Source organism: Eptatretus burgeri, chromosome 2, assembly GCF_056783735.1.
Source record: "Eptatretus burgeri isolate ZD-2024b chromosome 2, Ebu_testis_v1, whole genome shotgun sequence".
NCBI lineage: Eukaryota > Metazoa > Chordata > Myxini > Myxiniformes > Myxinidae > Eptatretus > Eptatretus burgeri.
The window spans coordinates 159,480,949-159,500,412 of NC_140962.1; the positions used below are offsets into that span (position 1 = coordinate 159,480,949).

Sequence of the window (19,464 nt, forward strand, 5' to 3'; positions counted from 1 at the left end):
CTCCAATAGTATTCCTGCACATGTTGAAAGTGTCAGTTTTGTGTAACGTTGTCGGTTTCTTGACACCACACCAGGGATCCAGACGGTTTTTCCACACAAGAAAAAGGGCACCGTGACCATCGCAGTAGAAATCCATGGTTACCACCAACAGGACTTGAAGCTGTTCGAGGCAAGCACAGAGGTGAGTATGTTGAACTTTGTGCAGTCCTTCTCACCACTGAGAGTAACACAAATGGATTATTCAGCACACCACCTCCTCCACCTACACCGTAGGACTTGCGGCTGCCGCTCATCCAGGCCTCCATCGAACTGTTGCTGGTTGAGGATGTGCAGGTCTTCCCTCAGAACTTAACAGTGTTCAACCATCCGGATGTTGGGGTATGTCTCTGTGTGTATTGAGGCCCACGTGCACACAGCCTCGACACACTGGTGATGGGAATGGGGTAGATTTTTCGTTTCATCTCTTCCTCACTATCTGCTACCTTTTCTATTCTCGTTATCTTGAAAACTATGATTTATTTTCTTTGTTGTTTTTTTTGTGGATATTATCTTACCTCCGTTGTCTTTGTGTCTACTCGATGTCCGCTACGCCTGGTGTTAGCTTAATGGCTGGAGCGGCGGGCTTGGGATCCCAGGGTCCCGAGTTCAAATCCTGCTGGGCTGTTGAATTAATACCAGGTGCGGTTGACTCTGCCTGTCATCCTTCCGAGGTCGGCAAAATGAGTGCTAGCTTGCTGGTATCCTGTGTCGGAGTGGCGACCCGTCCAGGATTGTGCCCAATAGCCAAGGAGACTGCTTTGGCGGCGCCAACACTCTGCACAGAGTATGGTCCCAAGGGATGGATGGATGTAGGCTCATGGAAGAGCAAGGCGATGGAGAAAATAAAGTTATTGCACTGGAATCCAAGAGGTAGGGAACAGGCAGAAACATAACCGGCTTATTTATAAAGGTTCAGCAAATGAGAAAGGAGGAAGCTAGCATACAAGAGAAGTGGGTGCAGAAGGGGTTACTAGGCGTAAAAAAAGATCCTTGGGAAGGATGAAGCATGACAAAATGGTGGCAAGTTTCCACCTTGGAGCCTGGCAAGGGATGAGTGGAAATGAGTTGATTCAAGAAGGTGGTTCCACAAGGAGGAGAAAAGGGTATCAAGGAGTGAAGCTGAACAGTGAGCCTGTTGTTTAGGAAGTTGAATAACATGGGCGTGCTGGGGGAGAGGAGGCTGGGAAAGGGTGAGGAGCTGAAAGAGCAGAGGGAGTAAGTGGGAAACAGAGAGGGCAGCAACATCAACGTGTCAGATGAGGGAGCAAAGACCTTGTGCCTAGGCCTTTTGGTCGGAGACCGACGAAAGGACTTGTTAGCCCACATTCGTGAAGGGGAAAACGGGGTTAAAACAATCGGTCACGTACGTACGAGTCTGCACTTTGTTAAGAGCATGCAATGAAAACCGAAGGAAATTAAAACTTTACCACATGTCACATGACCATTTGATATTGAATATACATTGAAAATTTTCAAATTATAATTTGTCCACATTTCCCTCAGAATATGCAGATTTGTTTAACGCACTTTATCTGGATGGGGTGTGGCCTACACTCTTGTGTTCATTTCTGTCATTGCATCATTTACCACAATTGTGATTATTTAAATCATTCCCACAGTTTATTTTAAGAGGTAGGTTGTTACTGTGCATGGCAATGGCGTGCCGAGGATTCACCCTGAGTCGCTTGCAGGGAGACACAACCCCCTGGTGTTCTTTCATCGCAAACAATTATTATATGAAACATAAAATTGAAGGAATAATTATGGGGCTCGATTCAGTCCGAGCCCTGGGGTAGTTACCCCACCTGCCCCTGCTCGCACCAAGTCCTTGTCAAGAGTGTACGGGGTAAGTGTTCTATGAATACCATCTCGTTTGTGAATGTGATCAAAGTTTAAATTTCCATACCTTAGATATCCACAGTGTTTGTATCTAAATGTAAGAGACCTCTCTACAGTCTTGCTTGTGACGATTTGTTTTAATAATCAAAATCGAGACAGGTTGAGTCCTCCTTTGTGACTTCCCAAATGCAAACTTTCGTCTAGTCTGGTTCATTGCCTCTGTGCTCTACTCTGTGGAGCACACTTCCGTTACCTGATCTCCTCGCTTGTTGATTCATGTTCTCCTCTTCTCCCTGTACCACTTCACATTCATCCAACATTTTTTGGTGTTTTTGAATTGAGGGCATTTGGTGTGACCTTCGACCTTACTCACTCCCACCTGTGCCCAGATGAGTTTATTTCTGCGTGAGGGATCCGGGTTCTTCCACATCAACAGCAGCGTTGGGGGACTAGTTGACATCACCCACCTGGAGGCTGTCAATGAAGTGCAGGTTGCCCTTACACAAAACATGTCTACATCTTACATTGAGCTCTTGTACATGTCCATCGATCCATGTTCGTTTTTCCTTCTGCCTTCATTTGTGCAACGTTGATTTGTAAATATTACAAACTGACCAGTGAAAAGGGCTCGAATGAGAATAATTTGGATGAGCATAGCACTGTGACATACATATAATGGAGCGTATGTATGTATGTATGTCCACTCTATACCCATTGGGTGGACAGCTGGCCTGGTGACACCCCTAATTGTAGTCTGAAAAAAAATCATACGTCTTCGGAAGTGTCATATTCAATCGCCATGCCCTCCCTTTAAGTTTTCCGTTCAGTGTAAAATGACCTCGGCGACTGTTAAAAGGATCATCCAATATCGAAAGGTTGGAGCCGATAAGCGTGGAAGCGATCGTGGTTAAGCAAAAAAATGGGGTTAACAGGGTTAACAGCAGCCTGTTGCCTGTGCATCACCCAAATAAAGGGATGTATCAGAAGCATGTTTTTCATGCTTGGAACAACATTGCCTGGAGGGCAGGTACTCTGCTAGTAATTGCAACAATAGTTCTTATGTTTGAATGATTTAATCTCATATTTCCTCCTGCCTTCAGATATCTCCACTCCAGTCCGGGGTTACGACCCTGTTTGTGTACGACCTTTGTCTTGCCTTCCCTGCGCCCACACGAGCTCATGTCCGCGTGTCTGACGTTCACGGCTTCGACATCCAGACTATTGACAAGGTGCGTGGTCATGCAAGGCTTTCCTCTGAGGTGGCAAGTGATGATTTGGGTTTATTAGTGAAAGTGTGATGTGATTTGGGTTTATTGGTGAAAGTGTGATGTGATTTAGGTTTATTAGTGAAAGTGTGATGTGATTTAGGTTTATTAGTGAAAGTGTGATGTGATTTAGGTTTATTAGTGAAAGTGTGATGTGATTTAGGTTTATTAGTGAAAGTGTGATGTGATTTAGGTTTATTAGTGAAAGTGTGATGTGATTTAGGTTTATTAGTGAAAGTGTGATGTGATTTCGGTTTATCGGTGAAAGTGTGATGTGATTTAGGTTTATTGGTGAAAATGTGATGTGATTTAGGTTAATGAGTGAAAGTGTGATGTAATTTGGGTTTATCGGTGAAAGTGTGATGTGATTTAGGTTTATTGGTGAAAGTGTGATGTAATTTGGGTTTATTGGTGAAAGTGTGATGTAATTTGGGTTTATTGGTGAAAGTGTGATGCGATTTGGTTTATTGGTGAAAGTGTGACGTGATTTGGGTTTATCGGTGAAAGTGTGACGTGATTTGGGTTTATCGGTGAAAGTGTGATGTGATTTAGGTTTATTGGTGAAAGTGTGATGTGATTTGGGTTTATTAGTGAAAGTGTGATGTGATTTAGGTTTATTAGTGAAAGTGTGATGTGATTTAGGTTTATTGGTGAAAGTGTCATGTGATTTGGGTTTATTAGTGAAAGTGTGATGTGATTTAGGTTTATTAGTCAAAGTGTGATGTGATTTGGGTTTATTAGTGAAAGTGTGATGTGATTTAGGTTTATTAGTCAAAGTGTGATGTGATTTTGGTTTATCAGTGAAAGTGTGACGTGATTTGGGTTTATCGATGAAAGTGTGACGTGATTTGGGTTTATCGGTGAAAGTGTGATGTGATTTGGGTTTATCGGTGAAAGTGTGATGTGATTTAGGTTTATTGGTGAAAGTGTGATGTGATTTGGGTTTATTAGTGAAAGTGTGATGTGATTTAGGTTTATTAGTGAAAGTGTGATGTGATTTAGGTTTATCGGTGAAAGTGTGACGTGATTTAGGTTTATCGGTGAAAGTGTGACGTGATTTAGGTTTATCGGTGAAAGTGTGATGTGATTTGGGTTTATCGGTGAAAGTGTGATGTGATTTGGGTTTATCGATGAAAGTGTGATGTGATTTGGGTTTATCGGTGAAAGTGTGATGTGATTTGGGTTTATTGGTGAAAGTGTGATGTGATTTGGTTTATTGGTGAAAGTGTGACGTGATTTGGGTTTATTAGTGAAAGTGTGATGTGATTTGGTTTATTGGTGAAAGTGTGATGTGATTTGGGTTTATTAGTGAAAGTGTGATGTGATTTAGGTTTATTAGTGAAAGTGTGATGTGATTTAGGTTTATCGGTGAAAGTGTGACGTGATTTAGGTTTATCGGTGAAAGTGTGACGTGATTTAGGTTTATCGGTGAAAGTGTGATGTGATTTGGGTTTATCGGTGAAAGTGTGATGTGATTTGGGTTTATCGATGAAAGTGTGATGTGATTTGGGTTTATCGGTGAAAGTGTGATGTGATTTGGGTTTATTGGTGAAAGTGTGATGTGATTTGGTTTATTGGTGAAAGTGTGACGTGATTTGGGTTTATTGGTGAAAGTGTGATGTGATTTAGGTTTATTGGTGAAAGTGTGATGTGATTTGGGTTTATTAGTGAAAGTGTGATGTGATTTAGGTTTATTAGTGAAAGTGTGATGTGATTTAGGTTTATTAGTGAAAGTGTGATGTGATTTAGGTTTATTGGTGAAAGTGTGATGTGATTTAGGTTAATGAGTGAAAGTGTGATGTGATTTAGGTTAATGAGTGAAAGTGTGATGTGATTTAGGTTTATTGGTGAAAGTGTGATGTGATTTAGGTTTATTAGTGAAAGTGTGATGTGATTTAGGTTTATTAGAGAAAATGTGATGTGATTTAGGTTAATGAGTGAAAGTGTGATGTGATTTAGGTTTATTAGTGAAAGTGTGATGTGATTTAGGTTTATCGGTGAAAGTGTGACATGATTTAGGTTTATCGGTGAAAGTGTGACGTGATTTAGGTTTATCGGTGAAAGTGTGATGTGATTTGGGTTTATCAGTGAAAGTGTGATGTGATTTGGGTTTATCGGTGAAAGTGTGATGTGATTTGGGTTTATCGGTGAAAGTGTGATGTGATTTGGGTTTATCGATGAAAGTGTGATGTAATTTGGGTTTATTGGTGAAAGTGTGATGCGATTTGGTTTATTGGTGAAAGTGTGACGTGATTTGGGTTTATCGGTGAAAGTGTGACGTGATTTGGGTTTATCGGTGAAAGTGTGATGTGATTTAGGTTTATTGGTGAAAGTGTCATGTGATTTGGGTTTAATAGTGAAAGTGTGATGTGATTTAGGTTTATTAGTCAAAGTGTGATGTGATTTGGGTTTATTAGTGAAAGTGTGATGTGATTTAGGTTTATTAGTCAAAGTGTGATGTGATTTTGGTTTATTAGTGAAAGTGTGACGTGATTTGGGTTTATCGATGAAAGTGTGACGTGATTTGGGTTTATTGGTAAAAGTGTGATGTGATTTGGGTTTATCGGTGAAAGTGTGATGTGATTTGGGTTTATTAGTGAAAGTGTGATGTGATTTAGGTTTATTAGTGAAAGTGTGATGTGATTTAGGTTTATTAGTGAAAGTGTGATGTGATTTAGGTTTATCGGTGAAAGTGTGACGTGATTTAGGTTTATCGGTGAAAGTGTGACGTGATTTAGGTTTATCGGTGAAAGTGTGATGTGATTTGGGTTTATCGGTGAAAGTGTGATGTGATTTGGGTTTATCGGTGAAAGTGTGATGTGATTTGGGTTTATCGGTGAAAGTGTGACGTGATTTAGGTTTATCGGTGAAAGTGTGATGTGATTTAGGTTTATCGGTGAAAGTGTGATGTGATTTAGGTTTATCGGTGAAAGTGTGACGTGATTTAGGTTTATCGGTGAAAGTGTGATGTGATTTAGGTTTATCGGTGAAAGTGTGACGTGATTTAGGTTTATCGGTGAAAGTGTGACGTGATTTAGGTTTATCGGTGAAAGTGTGATGTGATTTGGGTTTATCGATGAAAGTGTGATGTGATTTGGGTTTATCGGTGAAAGTGTGATGTGATTTGGGTTTATTGGTGAAAGTGTGATGTGATTTGGTTTATTGGTGAAAGTGTGACGTGATTTGGGTTTATTGGTGAAAGTGTGATGTGATTTAGGTTTATTGGTGAAAGTGTGATGTGATTTGGGTTTATTAGTGAAAGTGTGATGTGATTTAGGTTTATTAGTGAAAGTGTGATGTGATTTAGGTTTATTAGTGAAAGTGTGATGTGATTTAGGTTTATTGGTGAAAGTGTGATGTGATTTAGGTTAATGAGTGAAAGTGTGATGTGATTTAGGTTTATTGGTGAAAGTGTGATGTGATTTAGGTTTATTAGTGAAAGTGTGATGTGATTTAGGTTTATTAGTGAAAATGTGATGTGATTTAGGTTAATGAGTGAAAGTGTGATGTGATTTAGGTTTATTAGTGAAAGTGTGATGTGATTTAGGTTTATCGGTGAAAGTGTGACATGATTTAGGTTTATCAGTGAAAGTGTGACGTGATTTAGGTTTATCGGTGAAAGTGTGATGTGATTTGGGTTTATCGGTGAAAGTGTGATGTGATTTGGGTGTATCGATGAAAGTGTGATGTAATTTGGGTTTATTGGTGAAAGTGTGATGCGATTTGGTTTATTGGTGAAAGTGTGACGTGATTTGGGTTTATCGGTGAAAGTGTGATGTGATTTAGGTTTATTAGTGAAAGTGTGATGTGATTTAGGTTTATTGGTGAAAGTGTGACGTGATTTAGGTTTATCGGTGAAAGTGTGATGTGATTTGGGTTTATCAGTGAAAGTGTGATGTGATTTGGGTTTATCGGTGAAAGTGTGATGTGATTTGGGTTTATCGGTGAAAGTGTGATGTGATTTGGGTTTATCGATGAAAGTGTGATGTAATTTGGGTTTATTGGTGAAAGTGTGATGCGATTTGGTTTATTGGTGAAAGTGTGACGTGATTTAGGTTTATTAGTGAAAGTGTGATGTGATTTAGGTTTATTAGTGAAAGTGTGATGTGATTTAGGTTTATCAGTGAAAGTGTGATGCGATTTGGTTTATTGGTGAAAGTGTGATGTGATTTGGGTTTATTGGTGAAAGTGTGATGTGATTTGGGTTTATTAGTGAAAGTGTGATGTGATTTAGGTTTATTGGTGAAAGTGTGATGTGATTTGGGTTTATTAGTGAAAGTGTGATGTGATTTAGGTTTATTAGTGAAAGTGTGATGTGATTTAGGTTTATTAGTGAAAGTGTGATGTGATTTTGGTTTATTAGTTAAAGTGTGATGTGATTTTGGTTTATTAGTGAAAGTGTGAAGTGATTTTGGTTTATTAGTCAAAGTGTGATGTGATTTAGGTTTATTAGTGAAAGTGTGATGTGATTTAGGTTTATTAGTGAAAGTGTGACGTGATTTGGGTTTATCGGTGAAAGTGTGACGTGATTTGGGTTTATCGGTGAAAGTGTGATGTGATTTAGGTTTATTGGTGAAAGTGTGATGTGATTTGGGTTTATTAGTGAAAGTGTGATGTGATTTAGGTTTATTAGTGAAAGTGTGATGTGATTTAGGTTTATTGGTGAAAGTGTGATGTGATTTGGGTTTATTAGTGAAAGTGTGATGCGATTTAGGTTTATTAGTCAAAGTGTGATGTGATTTTGGTTTATTAGTCAAAGTGTGATGTGATTTAGGTTTATTAGTGAAAGTGTGATGTGATTTAGGTTTATTTGTAAAAGTGTGACGTGATTTAGGTTTATTAGTGAAAGTGTGATGTGATTTTGGTTTATCGGTGAAAGTGTGACTTGATTTGGGTTTATCGGTGAAAGTGTGACGTGATTTGGGTTTATTAGTCAAAGTGTGATGTGATTTAGGTTTATTAGTAAAAGTGTGATGTGATTTAGGTTTATTGGTGAAAGTGTGATGTGATTTAGGTTTATTAGTGAAAGTGTGATGTGATTTTTGGTTTATTAGTGAAAGTGTGATGTGATTTTGGTTTATTAGTGAAAGTGTGATGTGATTTTGGTTTATTAGTGAAAGTGTGATGTGATTTAGGTTTATTAGTCAAAGTGTGATGTGATTTAGGTTTATTAGTGAAAGTGTGATGTGATTTAGGTTTATTAGTGAAAGTGTGATCTGATTTGGGTTTATTATTGAAAGTGTGATGTGATTTAAGTTTATTAGTCAAAGTGTGATGTGATTTTGGTTTATTCGTGAAAGTGTGATGTGATTTAGGTTTATTAGTGAAAGTGTGATGTGATTTAGGTTTATTAGTAAAAGTGTGACGTGATTTAGGTTTATTAGTGAAAGTGTGATGTGATTTGGGTTTATCGGTGAAAGTGTGACGTGATTTGGGTTTATTTGTGAAAGTGTGATGTGATTTAGGTTTATTAGTCAAAGTGTGATGTGATTTCGGTTTATTAGTAAAAGTGTGATGTGATTTAGGTTTATTAGTGAAAGTGTGATGTGATTTTGGTTTATTAGTGAAAGTGTGATGTGATTTAGGTTTATTAGTCAAAGTGTGATGTGATTTAGGTTTATTAGTGAAAGTGTGACGTGATTTAGGTTTATAAGTGAAAGTGTGATGTGATTTGGGTTTATCGGTGAAAGTGTGACGTGATTTGGGTTTATCAGTGAAAGTGTGATGTGATTTAGGTTTATTGGTGAAAGTGTGATGTGATTTGGGTTTATCGGTGAAAGTGTGATGTGATTTAGGTTTATCGGTGAAAGTGTGATGTGATTTAGGTTTATCGGTGAAAGTGTGATGTGATTTAGGTTTATTGATGGATGTTTGACGTGATTTGGGTTTATTGCTGGAATCTATTGTGCGCACACCTCCATGAACCATGTACACATGCACCGTGAGGAGGGACACAACACACACACACACACACACACACACACACACACACACACACACACACACACACACGACAGTTTTTATTAGCTCACCTGGAACGTCGTTCCGGGGAGCTTATGGGATGGCGCGTCGTCCATCCGTTCACAAATGCTTTTAACTTCTCCTCTGAAACTATACATGAATTTTTTATGAAACTTTACCACAAATTGTGTTCATGGCATTAAAAAAATTGGGGTGTGAGGGGGTCTACGTAACGAGTGTGCGGGAGGTTTGCCCCCCCCCCAAGAGGTATTTGCTTTCTTCTCAGAAACGACACATAATTCCAATGAAACTTGACCACAACCTTCACTGCTCATGATGCTGATGATTGTTTTCACTCATGATGCTCATCATGCTTCACTGCTCATGATTGTTCACAACATTAAAAAATATTGGAGGTAAGGGGTTGTAAGGGGGTTTCACCCTAATTTTTGCTTTCTTTTCTGAAACTACACACACAATTTCGATGAAACTTGACCACAACCTTCATCACCCTGATGTACCAAAGTTTGTTCACACCATTAAAAAAAAATCCGGGTCAAAGGGGTCTATGGGGGAGTTGCCCCCCCCCCCCCAAATTTGCATTTGCTTTCTTCTCAGGAACTACACACACAATTCCGATGAAACTTGATTACCACCTTTATCGCCCGTGATGCACTAAAGTTTGCTCACAACATTTAAAATATTGGGGTCTCGGAGGGTCTTCTGGGGGGTGCACCCTCAAAATATGTAACAGCTAACCTTCCTATAACGTGTGTTCTGATGACTCGTTTTTGCTACAGCGTGGATTTAATTCAACGACAGCAACAACCGTGATATGTCATTTTGAGCGAATCGATCACTCAATGCGGACGCTTTTACTGCGGCATGTCATTCTGAGCGAGTCGTTCGTGATGAACATGATCCCGACTGCATGAGAAGTTCCAAGGTGCGTAGGGAGATGGAGAATGTCCTTGAATGTTACAAGGAGGTCGACAAACAGAAAATGAAGGCAGCCACTGAAGTCTCCATTAGAAGTTCTTCAAAAAATCCCAAGTGGATCGGCCTCCATTTCATCTTCTGAGCCTTCATTCTCAACTGGACAGCCTGTCACTCTTGGAAAAGCCTGCCACAAGCAATATGTACTGTATCCAACCCCAATCATGACAACACTTCTTAAAAAGTAATTCCTTGTAATGTTTTTATTTGTTATATGTTTTATTTATACATTGTTTACTGCTTTTTAGAGGTTTTAATGTAAGTCTTCATCCTTCAGAGGATGACATCTTCCCCCATTTGTATTATAACCCCCATTTTTCATGATAATATTGCCCCTATAACACGTTTTCGGGAATACCATTTTGAGGTATTTGCTTTCTTCTCGAAAACCACACACACAATTTTGAGGAAACTTGACCACAACCTTCATTCACCCGTGATGGTACACGCTATTTAAAAGTTTGTTCACGCTATTTAAAAAATCAGGGTCGAAGGGGATTTAGTGGAGGTTGGGGTTGCCCCCCAAAATAGGTGTTTGCTGTAACTTTGGTTCATTGGTACATTTTGCCGATTCTGCCCCACGTTGGCTTCCTCCTCAGTATCATTATTCCACCAGGTGAGCGCCCAGGGGTATTGCCCCCATTTTTAATTGTTCAGTACTGGCTCTTCCTAAAATATAATATAATTTAAAGGATTGTTGTAAATGATCACAACATCCCATATTCAACTTTATTTAAATTGTAAACCTCAAAACGTAGTTCCCTGACCTAAATAAGACCCTTAACCTGTAAACAATCGAATGGTTTCCCGACTGCACGGATCATCAGCTGGGCACCGTTCTTCTTCGAGTTTCTGATCCTTTGAGCACAGAACCTCTCCAAACGGTGGATCCAGGCAGTCGGTCAACCGATCAAAATCAAACTTTACCCGCTGGAGCATTTAATGTATTATCACATCGTTACAACTCCCATCGCACATTCTATTGTACGATAATACATAAATTCATGCACATCTTACATCAAAATATAGCACGTCCACCAACAAACACGACCACCCCACGTACCTCTGGAACCTAAGAATGGCGTTCGTACAATGTGGAATGGAAAAGCATCTCGTTTAGCAAATAATTTTGTGTGATATTTATTATTATTATTATTATTATTATTATTATTATTATTATTATTGTTATCGATTTGTGATTCTAAAAATGAAACTGAAGTGCACAGAGTTTGGTTTTCCTTTTTAAATTTGAGTTAATTTTGATACATGTCATCACGAAGCTGATCAAATACAAACCCATCATGAATTACCAATAAATCATCGATGAATCTAAAGATGTTTCCTTCTCACGGTTGTTCTCCTGCATATGTTAAACACACACAGGCATTGGTTTGCTTTGGAAGCTGAATTTTATACATCCACAAAAACATTATTGCCTTTGACTGTTGTTATCTTGTGACCTGTGCTTCCCAGGTGGAGATCGGGAAGACTGTTCCAGTGTCCGTACGAGTGTTGGACTCGACGTGGCAGCCGTTTTTGTCATACTTCCATGAATCAATGGGACTGACACTCACAGCCTCGTCGAATTTCATCTCTCTCGAGTGAGACATCTTTGCCGGGATGGGTAGAGGGGTGATTGGGGGTACAGGAGGAAGACGTGACCAAAACCGAGCGAATCATAACTGAAACATAAGATGTAAGATTTGGAAAGGGATTTTTTAACGTGAGGTTTTGAGTGGCGGCGTTTCACCCGGGGGATCATTTACCATCCTCTTCCAGTTCTGAGCTTGCTGAACCGTTGGGTTTTACCGTTGTTGTTGAAGTTCATCAAAATTAACAATTCCACACTGCATCTGTTCTGTTTTTTTTCTGTGGTCGTTTCACTCCTGTGTTGGTAATTGTGTTTTGAACCCATTTGAACCCACCCGTAACGTTTTGATGTGTATTGTCTTATCAAACTCTCTGTTTGACAAGACCTAACTCCCAAGGCCTCAGCTAGAAACTGAACCTCATTTTCTCAAGACTGGCACGTGGCCCATCAAAAGGTTTATTTTATTGCGGGTGTTCTCCATGAAAGGCCTTTTTGGCCTTTCACATTTCTCGCCATGCATCTTGCTCCCATTTCCACTCCCCCTGCCGAATGTCACGCTCCCCCCTCCCCAAGATGCACTTCTCACTCCGACTCGCCACGCTGCTCTTCCTGCTCCCACTCCCACCACCGAGCATCCCACTCTCCCTGCTGCATGTCCAATCCCACACTCCTACTGCTCCTCATCTCCTCCTTCCCCTTCTCTCACAGGATGATCCACCAATATTTTTGACCTTTTGCAATCTCCATAATACCTGTCCATAATACCTGGTTTCTCTTCCGAAACGATGTATGCTTCCCTGCCATCCTTCCACACAGAACTTCTGCAATTCCCCTAAACACCTCTCCGTACTTCTTCCACTACTCCAAACCTTCGGCTTCTTCGCCGAGTTCCTCAGACCTGACCTTCATCTTCTCCTTGTACTCCACAGTGATGTTGTCCCTGCACTTCCCACACCTTATCATCTTCTGACTCCTGCTCTTAAGTTTCCCTCCTCTTCAAACATACGACAAACACCACAAGCTTATGCTGAGTCGTGACATGCTCTTTTGCCACAGCCTTACAGTCCTTGATTCTCCACAACTTTTGCTTCCTCGTTACCAACAAATCCAGGTCCGTTCTATGCTCTCCGCTCCGGTAAGTAATCTTGTAGCTTTCCCACTTCTGAAAGAATGAACCAGCTGTGGCCATCCCATTCCTCGCCACCAACTCTCAACGCTCTCTATTCATCGTTCCCTCGCCAAATGTACCAACACATTCCTCTTGACCCGGCTCCTCTACTCCCACATGCATGGTGAAGTCTCCTGCAATGCACAGCATCACCTCCAGCTCAACCATTCCCATCATCCTCTCCAGTATATCTTTGAACTCCTGATTCTCCTCGTCTGTGTCACATAAACCGACACAACACACACATTTGTCTCTGTATCACCATCCATACCATCACTATCCATCCCTCTTCCTTCCACTGACCACCTGCTTGCAGGTTTCCTCCATTACTATTATTCCCACGCCATGACTTCTTCCATCCCCCCCTCTCTCCCGCATGCAACAGCTTGAACCCTTTGACCAACCACCTCACCCTGTCCACTTTCCATTTGGTCTCCTGCACACACAACACTTCCAAACCACCTCAATCCCTCTCGCCTCCAAATTCATCCCACATTTACACTACCTAACCGGACTTCATTCTGAGCCGCTGTCTGGCAGAGATAGTACCATCTTGATCAGTTTGGGATGATCTGGTCTGATCTGCATCACTTCAGTCTTATCTACACATGCGCGCATGCACGGACGGACACACACACACCACTCCTCCACTTGCTCTTCTCTCATTTTCTCCCTCCACGTTCAGCTCCTCTCCCCACCCAACTCACAGCAACTTATCCCTCCCTCCACATCCTTCAATCCCCACTTCTCTTGCTCCCTCCCCCACTCCTACTCATTTCCCCCCTTCTTTTGTCCCACTCCTCCCTGTTTTCATTCATACATTAAAGTGGTGTTTATTAACAGCTCACAAAAAGAGTAAATACGTTTCCCAACAAACTATTGCCACTCAGTTTGACCCTCAGCATGCTCGCACTCATGTAAATATGCTCCTCGGCTTGCTTGCTCTTCCTCCACTCCCTCTTGATCTTCCTCTACTCTATCATGTGCTTTAACACCCTCGTGCGCTTCCTCCACTCTCGTGCCCTTCTTCTGCGACCTTGTGCCCTTTCACCATGCCCTGAGGAACTTCCCTCACTCCGGAGGGCACTTCAGCAGCTCAACGCAGCCATGCAACCACGATAACCACGCGGTTAATCTTCCAAAATCCAGGCTGATTGCACACCTCAACTCTTTTATTCCTCACTTCTCCTGTGTTTGGAATCATCACCTTCCAGAGTCTGTTCTTTCTCGCTCTTCCTTCCAGCACTTTAAGCAAGCACCACCATCTCTTGTCCTCTCCACTCCTGACCCATGATGTTTAATACTCCCGTTCACCTTTTCTAACCCAACCATCTTACTTGCTCATTTCATTGTCACCTGCACCCGGCGCGTTTTACTGTTTTCTAAACGGACAAAGTTGTTGTTCCTCACAGCGCACTTGAAAAATCTCCCGATGAGGTCACGGCGAGCTTCCTAGCACGTGGTCTCAATGTGGGACAGACTAGTCTCTCTGCGTCAGCTTCTGGAGGATCGGGACGTCGCCACACGTCCACACCTAAAGCAATCCAGGTGAGTGAGCGATCCTGGCTTTTTGGCCTCTTAATGTATCGTCCAGTTCAGTGTTGTTTGCTGTTGAAGTGCCGTCTCTTTGGTTCGCTTGTAACAACCGGCCATAATGTCTGATGCCTGAGCTTCACTTGTGCACCCCAGGTCTTTCCACCTTTCAGACTCTCCCCCCGCACAATCACCCTGATTGTAGGTGGCACACTTCAGGTATGTGACATTTGAGTGTTTGACTTGTGAGATGGTCACATGATTAATTTGATCACATGTCAAGTTTTTTGTTTTTTTTATTATTTAAGGGATGTGGGTATAGTAGGGATGATTGGTCGGAGAGAATGCAGGAAGTGGACGAGATGGATGCAGAAGCAACCTCTCAGGAGGGAAAAACTGGAAATTTGGGGAGGTGGGGGATGGTGGTTTGAAAAGTTAGAAGAAAAGACAATGGTTTTGGATCGGAGTCGATCTAAGACGGTGTTGAACAGCTGTCTTAAAGACCTGGAGGGAAGAATGAGATTGAAGAGAATGTGGAAGGAGGTTCCACAGATGGGGAAAAACGAGGAACGAATGAGTGAAGATGAGCAGTGATCCTGGATTTAGGTAGCTTCACCAGAAAGGGGTTGATGGGTGGACCTTGTGAACCCTGCAGGAACCTGGGGCGGGGGGGGGGGGAGACAAAGCATGGAAAGAATAGAGGGTGCAAGACCAGAAAATACAAAATAGACTCAGCTTCATCCCAGGAGATTCCAATAATGTTGAAGGCCTTGGTTTCCATGGCATCAAGCTGGGTAAGATGTGAGGCAGGGGAGCCAGCCCAGAGGTGAGAGCAGTACCCCCATCAAGCTGTGGATGAAGTTCTCTTCGGTGGATCGGCGTTTAGGTGTGCCAAGGAAGGATTTTGTTTGACAGAGGATGCCCAGTCAGTAGCTGGCTTTGGAGGCCAACTTTGAAACATGGCCAACTTGTGATTTCTCGATAAATGATTATCATTAAGGTTGTTGTGATGATGGCACAATCACAGCTGATGCTTCCTTACTTTAACCAGATAATGTCTGAAGGTGGGCCCCAGCCACAGTCGAGCCTAAGCTTCTCGCTGGCAAACCACACTGTGGCGCACGTTGATGGTGTTGGACTTGTGGCAGCAAAATCCCCAGGTACGACGGAGCTCCGAGGAATGATCGAGGTGATGGACACGGACTCTGGCCATCCCGTCATCTTGTCAGAGGTGTTATCCCCGATCCCTTCCCCAATACAGTTTTTTTTTTAATAATTATTTCTTTTGTGTCCTTGAAGGATTGTTATTGTCTGTCGCACCCATAAAGGAGCTCGTACATGTTTCACATGCATGGAAAGGACATTGGGAAACCTCATTGTACTTTCCCATCATGATCCGAGTACTCGGATGGGAATAACGAACAGGCCGAACCGCTCACCACTCTTTAATGATGAGAGTTGGGTATGAAGGTTTGAACATCGAGTGAATGTTTCCAAATGATGAAAATGATGGACGTTTCTTGAATCCTGATGAAATCGACACCTCTTCATGATTTTGGACCTGAACGAGGTCAGAGTGTTTGTGATTGGATGAGGATAAATTTGTTCTCCCTGGAGGAGGTTGGGATATTTATGGTTGGATGAGGAGGTTCAAATGCTTTTCTTTGGATGCCCTTTCACTATTACTTTGAGTTTTAAACAAAAGGAAGTGGAGAGGTTTGTTTTTTTAATTCTGATTCTAAATACACAACACAACACAGTGCAGTACAAAACACCTGAAGAAGAGCAATGTTAAGAGGAATCGGGTGGAACGTTCGGGAACGAGCAGATGAATGGACAGGAATGAGCAGTTATTGTATCTTTACAGTATTGTTCATACATAATAATTAATTAACTCATCTGCACATTTATTTGTTTATTTGTGATAATTACCTCTCCCATTGTTTTTCAGGATATGGTGATTGTGGAGGTCGTGAGGTTAACAGGAATAAAGATTCACTCGCCGCTCTCCCGCATGAAAACTGGAACTCAGGTGAGGCTATGAGGGCCGGATAAAGTCTTGGACTGAGCATTCCATTGTGATTCCAATCTTCTTTATCCCATTAATAACCAGCTTACACTCCAACCAATAGGTTCAGCACATGAAATGAGTTCATGATTGCACGATGACTCTCTCTCTCTCTTTCTCTATCTCTCTCTGTCTGTCTGTCTGTCTGTCTGTCTGTCTGTCTGTCTGTCTCTCTCTCTCTCTGCTGACTCCAGATGCCAGTGTTTGTGACTGGAATTGGAAATGGACAGACACCCTTCTCCCTGGCCAGTGCTGACCCCCCATTGACCTTCCATTGGAGCACCATCAAGAAGGACACTATCGAAGTGCACTCCCGTCACGTTGAGGTGAGTCACATTCGTTTTATAATGATACGTGTTCACCTTCAAGGCACTCCATTGCAGGAGAAAACTCTTCGGCCCATCAAAGTCTGTGCTGGTGTTGCCAACCTTTGGTTGTTTGTCCTTTCTCCATTCATTTAAATGCTCAACATCGGGCAAGGAAGTAGCACAAACCATTTTTAAAGTCTTTGGTTATGACTCATCTGGGGTTCGAACCATCCACCTCCCAGACTCAGACCAGATGGTCTAGCCATTGTGCCACCGAGTCTGACATACATTCCTATCGATGTCCCATATCCGTTGTCCTTGTCAGATATATATATATATATATATATATATATATATATATATATATATATATATATATATATATATATATATATAGATATACAGTCATCGACGGGTGATGCGTGCTTTGGGGAACAAAGAGGAGAGTACGTGATTATCGTGGTTTACCTTTAGATTATTGAAATTAAACTAATCCTGAATCAAAAATTTACCTTCAATTAACACACTATGAAAAATTAAATGTTCCCTCAACCTTATTTCATCTGTAGAGATACGAGTTGCCATGAGGATGGGTTGCCTGGAGCAGGCTTGCTAACCATGAGCCGTTGTGTTGTGTGTGAGTCCTGTATGAGCGGCGTTCGATGTTAACCGGAACTTTGCATTGAGAGTTCACAGAGATTGATGTAAATAAATCGCTCGCATGACAATGATATTGGGAGACATCATTGTAGTCTTCCATCCATTACACGAACTTTAGAGGACGATGGACAAATTAACATGGTGTACAGGAATTGAATCTGGAATCCCATCACCATGAACCAAGTGCTCAGACAGCCAGACAAGCCAACTTTGAATGTTTGTTTCTGTATAAAACATAAATAGAGTTTATGCAATGGACCCACAGGCCTTGGTTGAGCCTTCACCAACCGCACGCTTCGCCGTGATGATTCGGGCCGTGTCTGCGGGCCGTGCCATGTTGCGTGTGGCCGTGCGGGCCGAACAGCCAGGCAGCGGACAGATGGACGGAAGGGAAACGGAGCTCGTCGACGAAATCCACATCCAGGTTGGTCGGTTTGCTGCCCAGGGGAGAAAGAGGGCCATGCTGCACAGTTTGGGATGAGTAGTGTTTGGAATTGAGTGTGCCATTTGAGGTGTTTGTGTTTGCCATGAAGGTGTTTGAGAGCCTGCAGTTGCTGAATGTACCATCGAGTGCCGAAAAGGTCCTCATGTCACCGATATCTCACCTGGACTTGCACACCAACAGGTGGGCTCCTTCTAATTGTTTAAAACCACCCCGAACATGTTAATTTTCATGCAGGAAGTGAGTTCACATGAGTTGATAAGGCACTCACCTGCGATCTGTCGAATCTGGATTTGATTCCCAGCCCGACTAGCAACTGCAGGTGTGAGAAAGCTCCACATTTCCTGGGATTTTTAAGTTTCCTGAATGGTCAAGCCATTTCCAGAATTTTTTTTTTTTTTTACATATATGGTGAAGCAATTGATTCACTTTGTCTGTCTCCAAACGTCAGTTTATGATCGAGGAACAACTTCATTTCAATGAAATGGTATATTTGGAACATGAATCGGAAAAGGAACCTGTGGTTTATTCATACTTTGGCTTTGAATTCATCCCGATTGTGCATCTGCAGAGAGGTGTAAGGTGATATTTTTAATGACGTCATAAAGGATGTGCTGCTCTGCTCTGGTATTTTTGATATCGATATTCCAGTGGGGTCACACTGGTATATACTGGTATATCGATATTATTTTGAAATAATTTTTTTATGCAGGCTCCAAAAATGTGCAATGGCCCAATGTTGCATTATGTATTCATATATGGCATACACATCATTGACACACGGTAATTTTTCAAAGTATTCCCATACAGCGCTCCCCCCCCCCACCCTTGATGAGAATGAGAACAGTTATTTTATTTCTAACTTCAACTTCCATTAAAAATGATTTTGGTTTCAAGCGAGATCAGTATTGGTAGTGGCACAGGTCGAGAATCAAGAACCATCGCTATCACTGTATGGGTATGGCGATCATGGAACGCTGTACCAGTATAATCAAAGCGGCGTCGCTTTCACACAGGTACCGCTTTCACGCTGTTGTTGCTTCCATACCTAATGATGCCATCGGATGTGAACATCGAAAACAAAGCATTGCGACCAGATATATTTCAGTGCAAAAAAAAAAGAGAGAGAAGAAGGCATTACTAATTGAGGTGTTCATACCAGTTGTTTTGGAATAAACTATGCAGAAATCAAGAAAATGACCAAATACCAAGACCTCAAGAATGAAGTGAAAAGATCCTGGAAGCTGAAGAATGCCAAAGTTGTACCAGTGATAGCTGGAGCTACAGGACTGATGACGAAGAACCTCACAGAGATATTAAAAACCATCCCTGGGAATATTACTACAAACTAACTACAGTTGGATCTGTCCGTGGTTTCGTAACGATCCTGAAGAGAGCCCTCGGCACAAAACTTTGAGAACAGAAAACTTCACATCTTGGTCCATGAATCACGTGACCCCTTAACAAAATGAAGGGGGATACTTTGAACCCCCATGGGAGGACTCCATTCCACATTCTGAAACCCGCGTATGTAGATACCAATCAACGACATACACACACACACACACACTGCCTTTTATTAGTATAGATAACT

General features: G+C 41.7%; 1 protein-coding gene across 1 annotated transcript in view; it reads left to right on the plus strand.

The window, feature by feature from the left end:
* Positions 1-19,464, plus strand: part of LOC147033706 (nuclear pore membrane glycoprotein 210-like) — a 59,195-nt gene that overhangs the window by 23,193 nt on the left and 16,538 nt on the right. The window contains exons 13-24 of the mRNA XM_085851842.1: positions 75-181; positions 274-378; positions 2,268-2,369; positions 2,979-3,107; positions 11,574-11,701; positions 14,272-14,407; positions 14,549-14,611; positions 15,444-15,623; positions 16,344-16,424; positions 16,655-16,786; positions 17,694-17,852; positions 17,962-18,053. Of these exons, the coding sequence (XP_085707968.1) occupies positions 75-181; positions 274-378; positions 2,268-2,369; positions 2,979-3,107; positions 11,574-11,701; positions 14,272-14,407; positions 14,549-14,611; positions 15,444-15,623; positions 16,344-16,424; positions 16,655-16,786; positions 17,694-17,852; positions 17,962-18,053 (1,414 nt within the window). The remainder of the gene's footprint in view (positions 1-74; positions 182-273; positions 379-2,267; positions 2,370-2,978; positions 3,108-11,573; positions 11,702-14,271; positions 14,408-14,548; positions 14,612-15,443; positions 15,624-16,343; positions 16,425-16,654; positions 16,787-17,693; positions 17,853-17,961; positions 18,054-19,464) is intronic.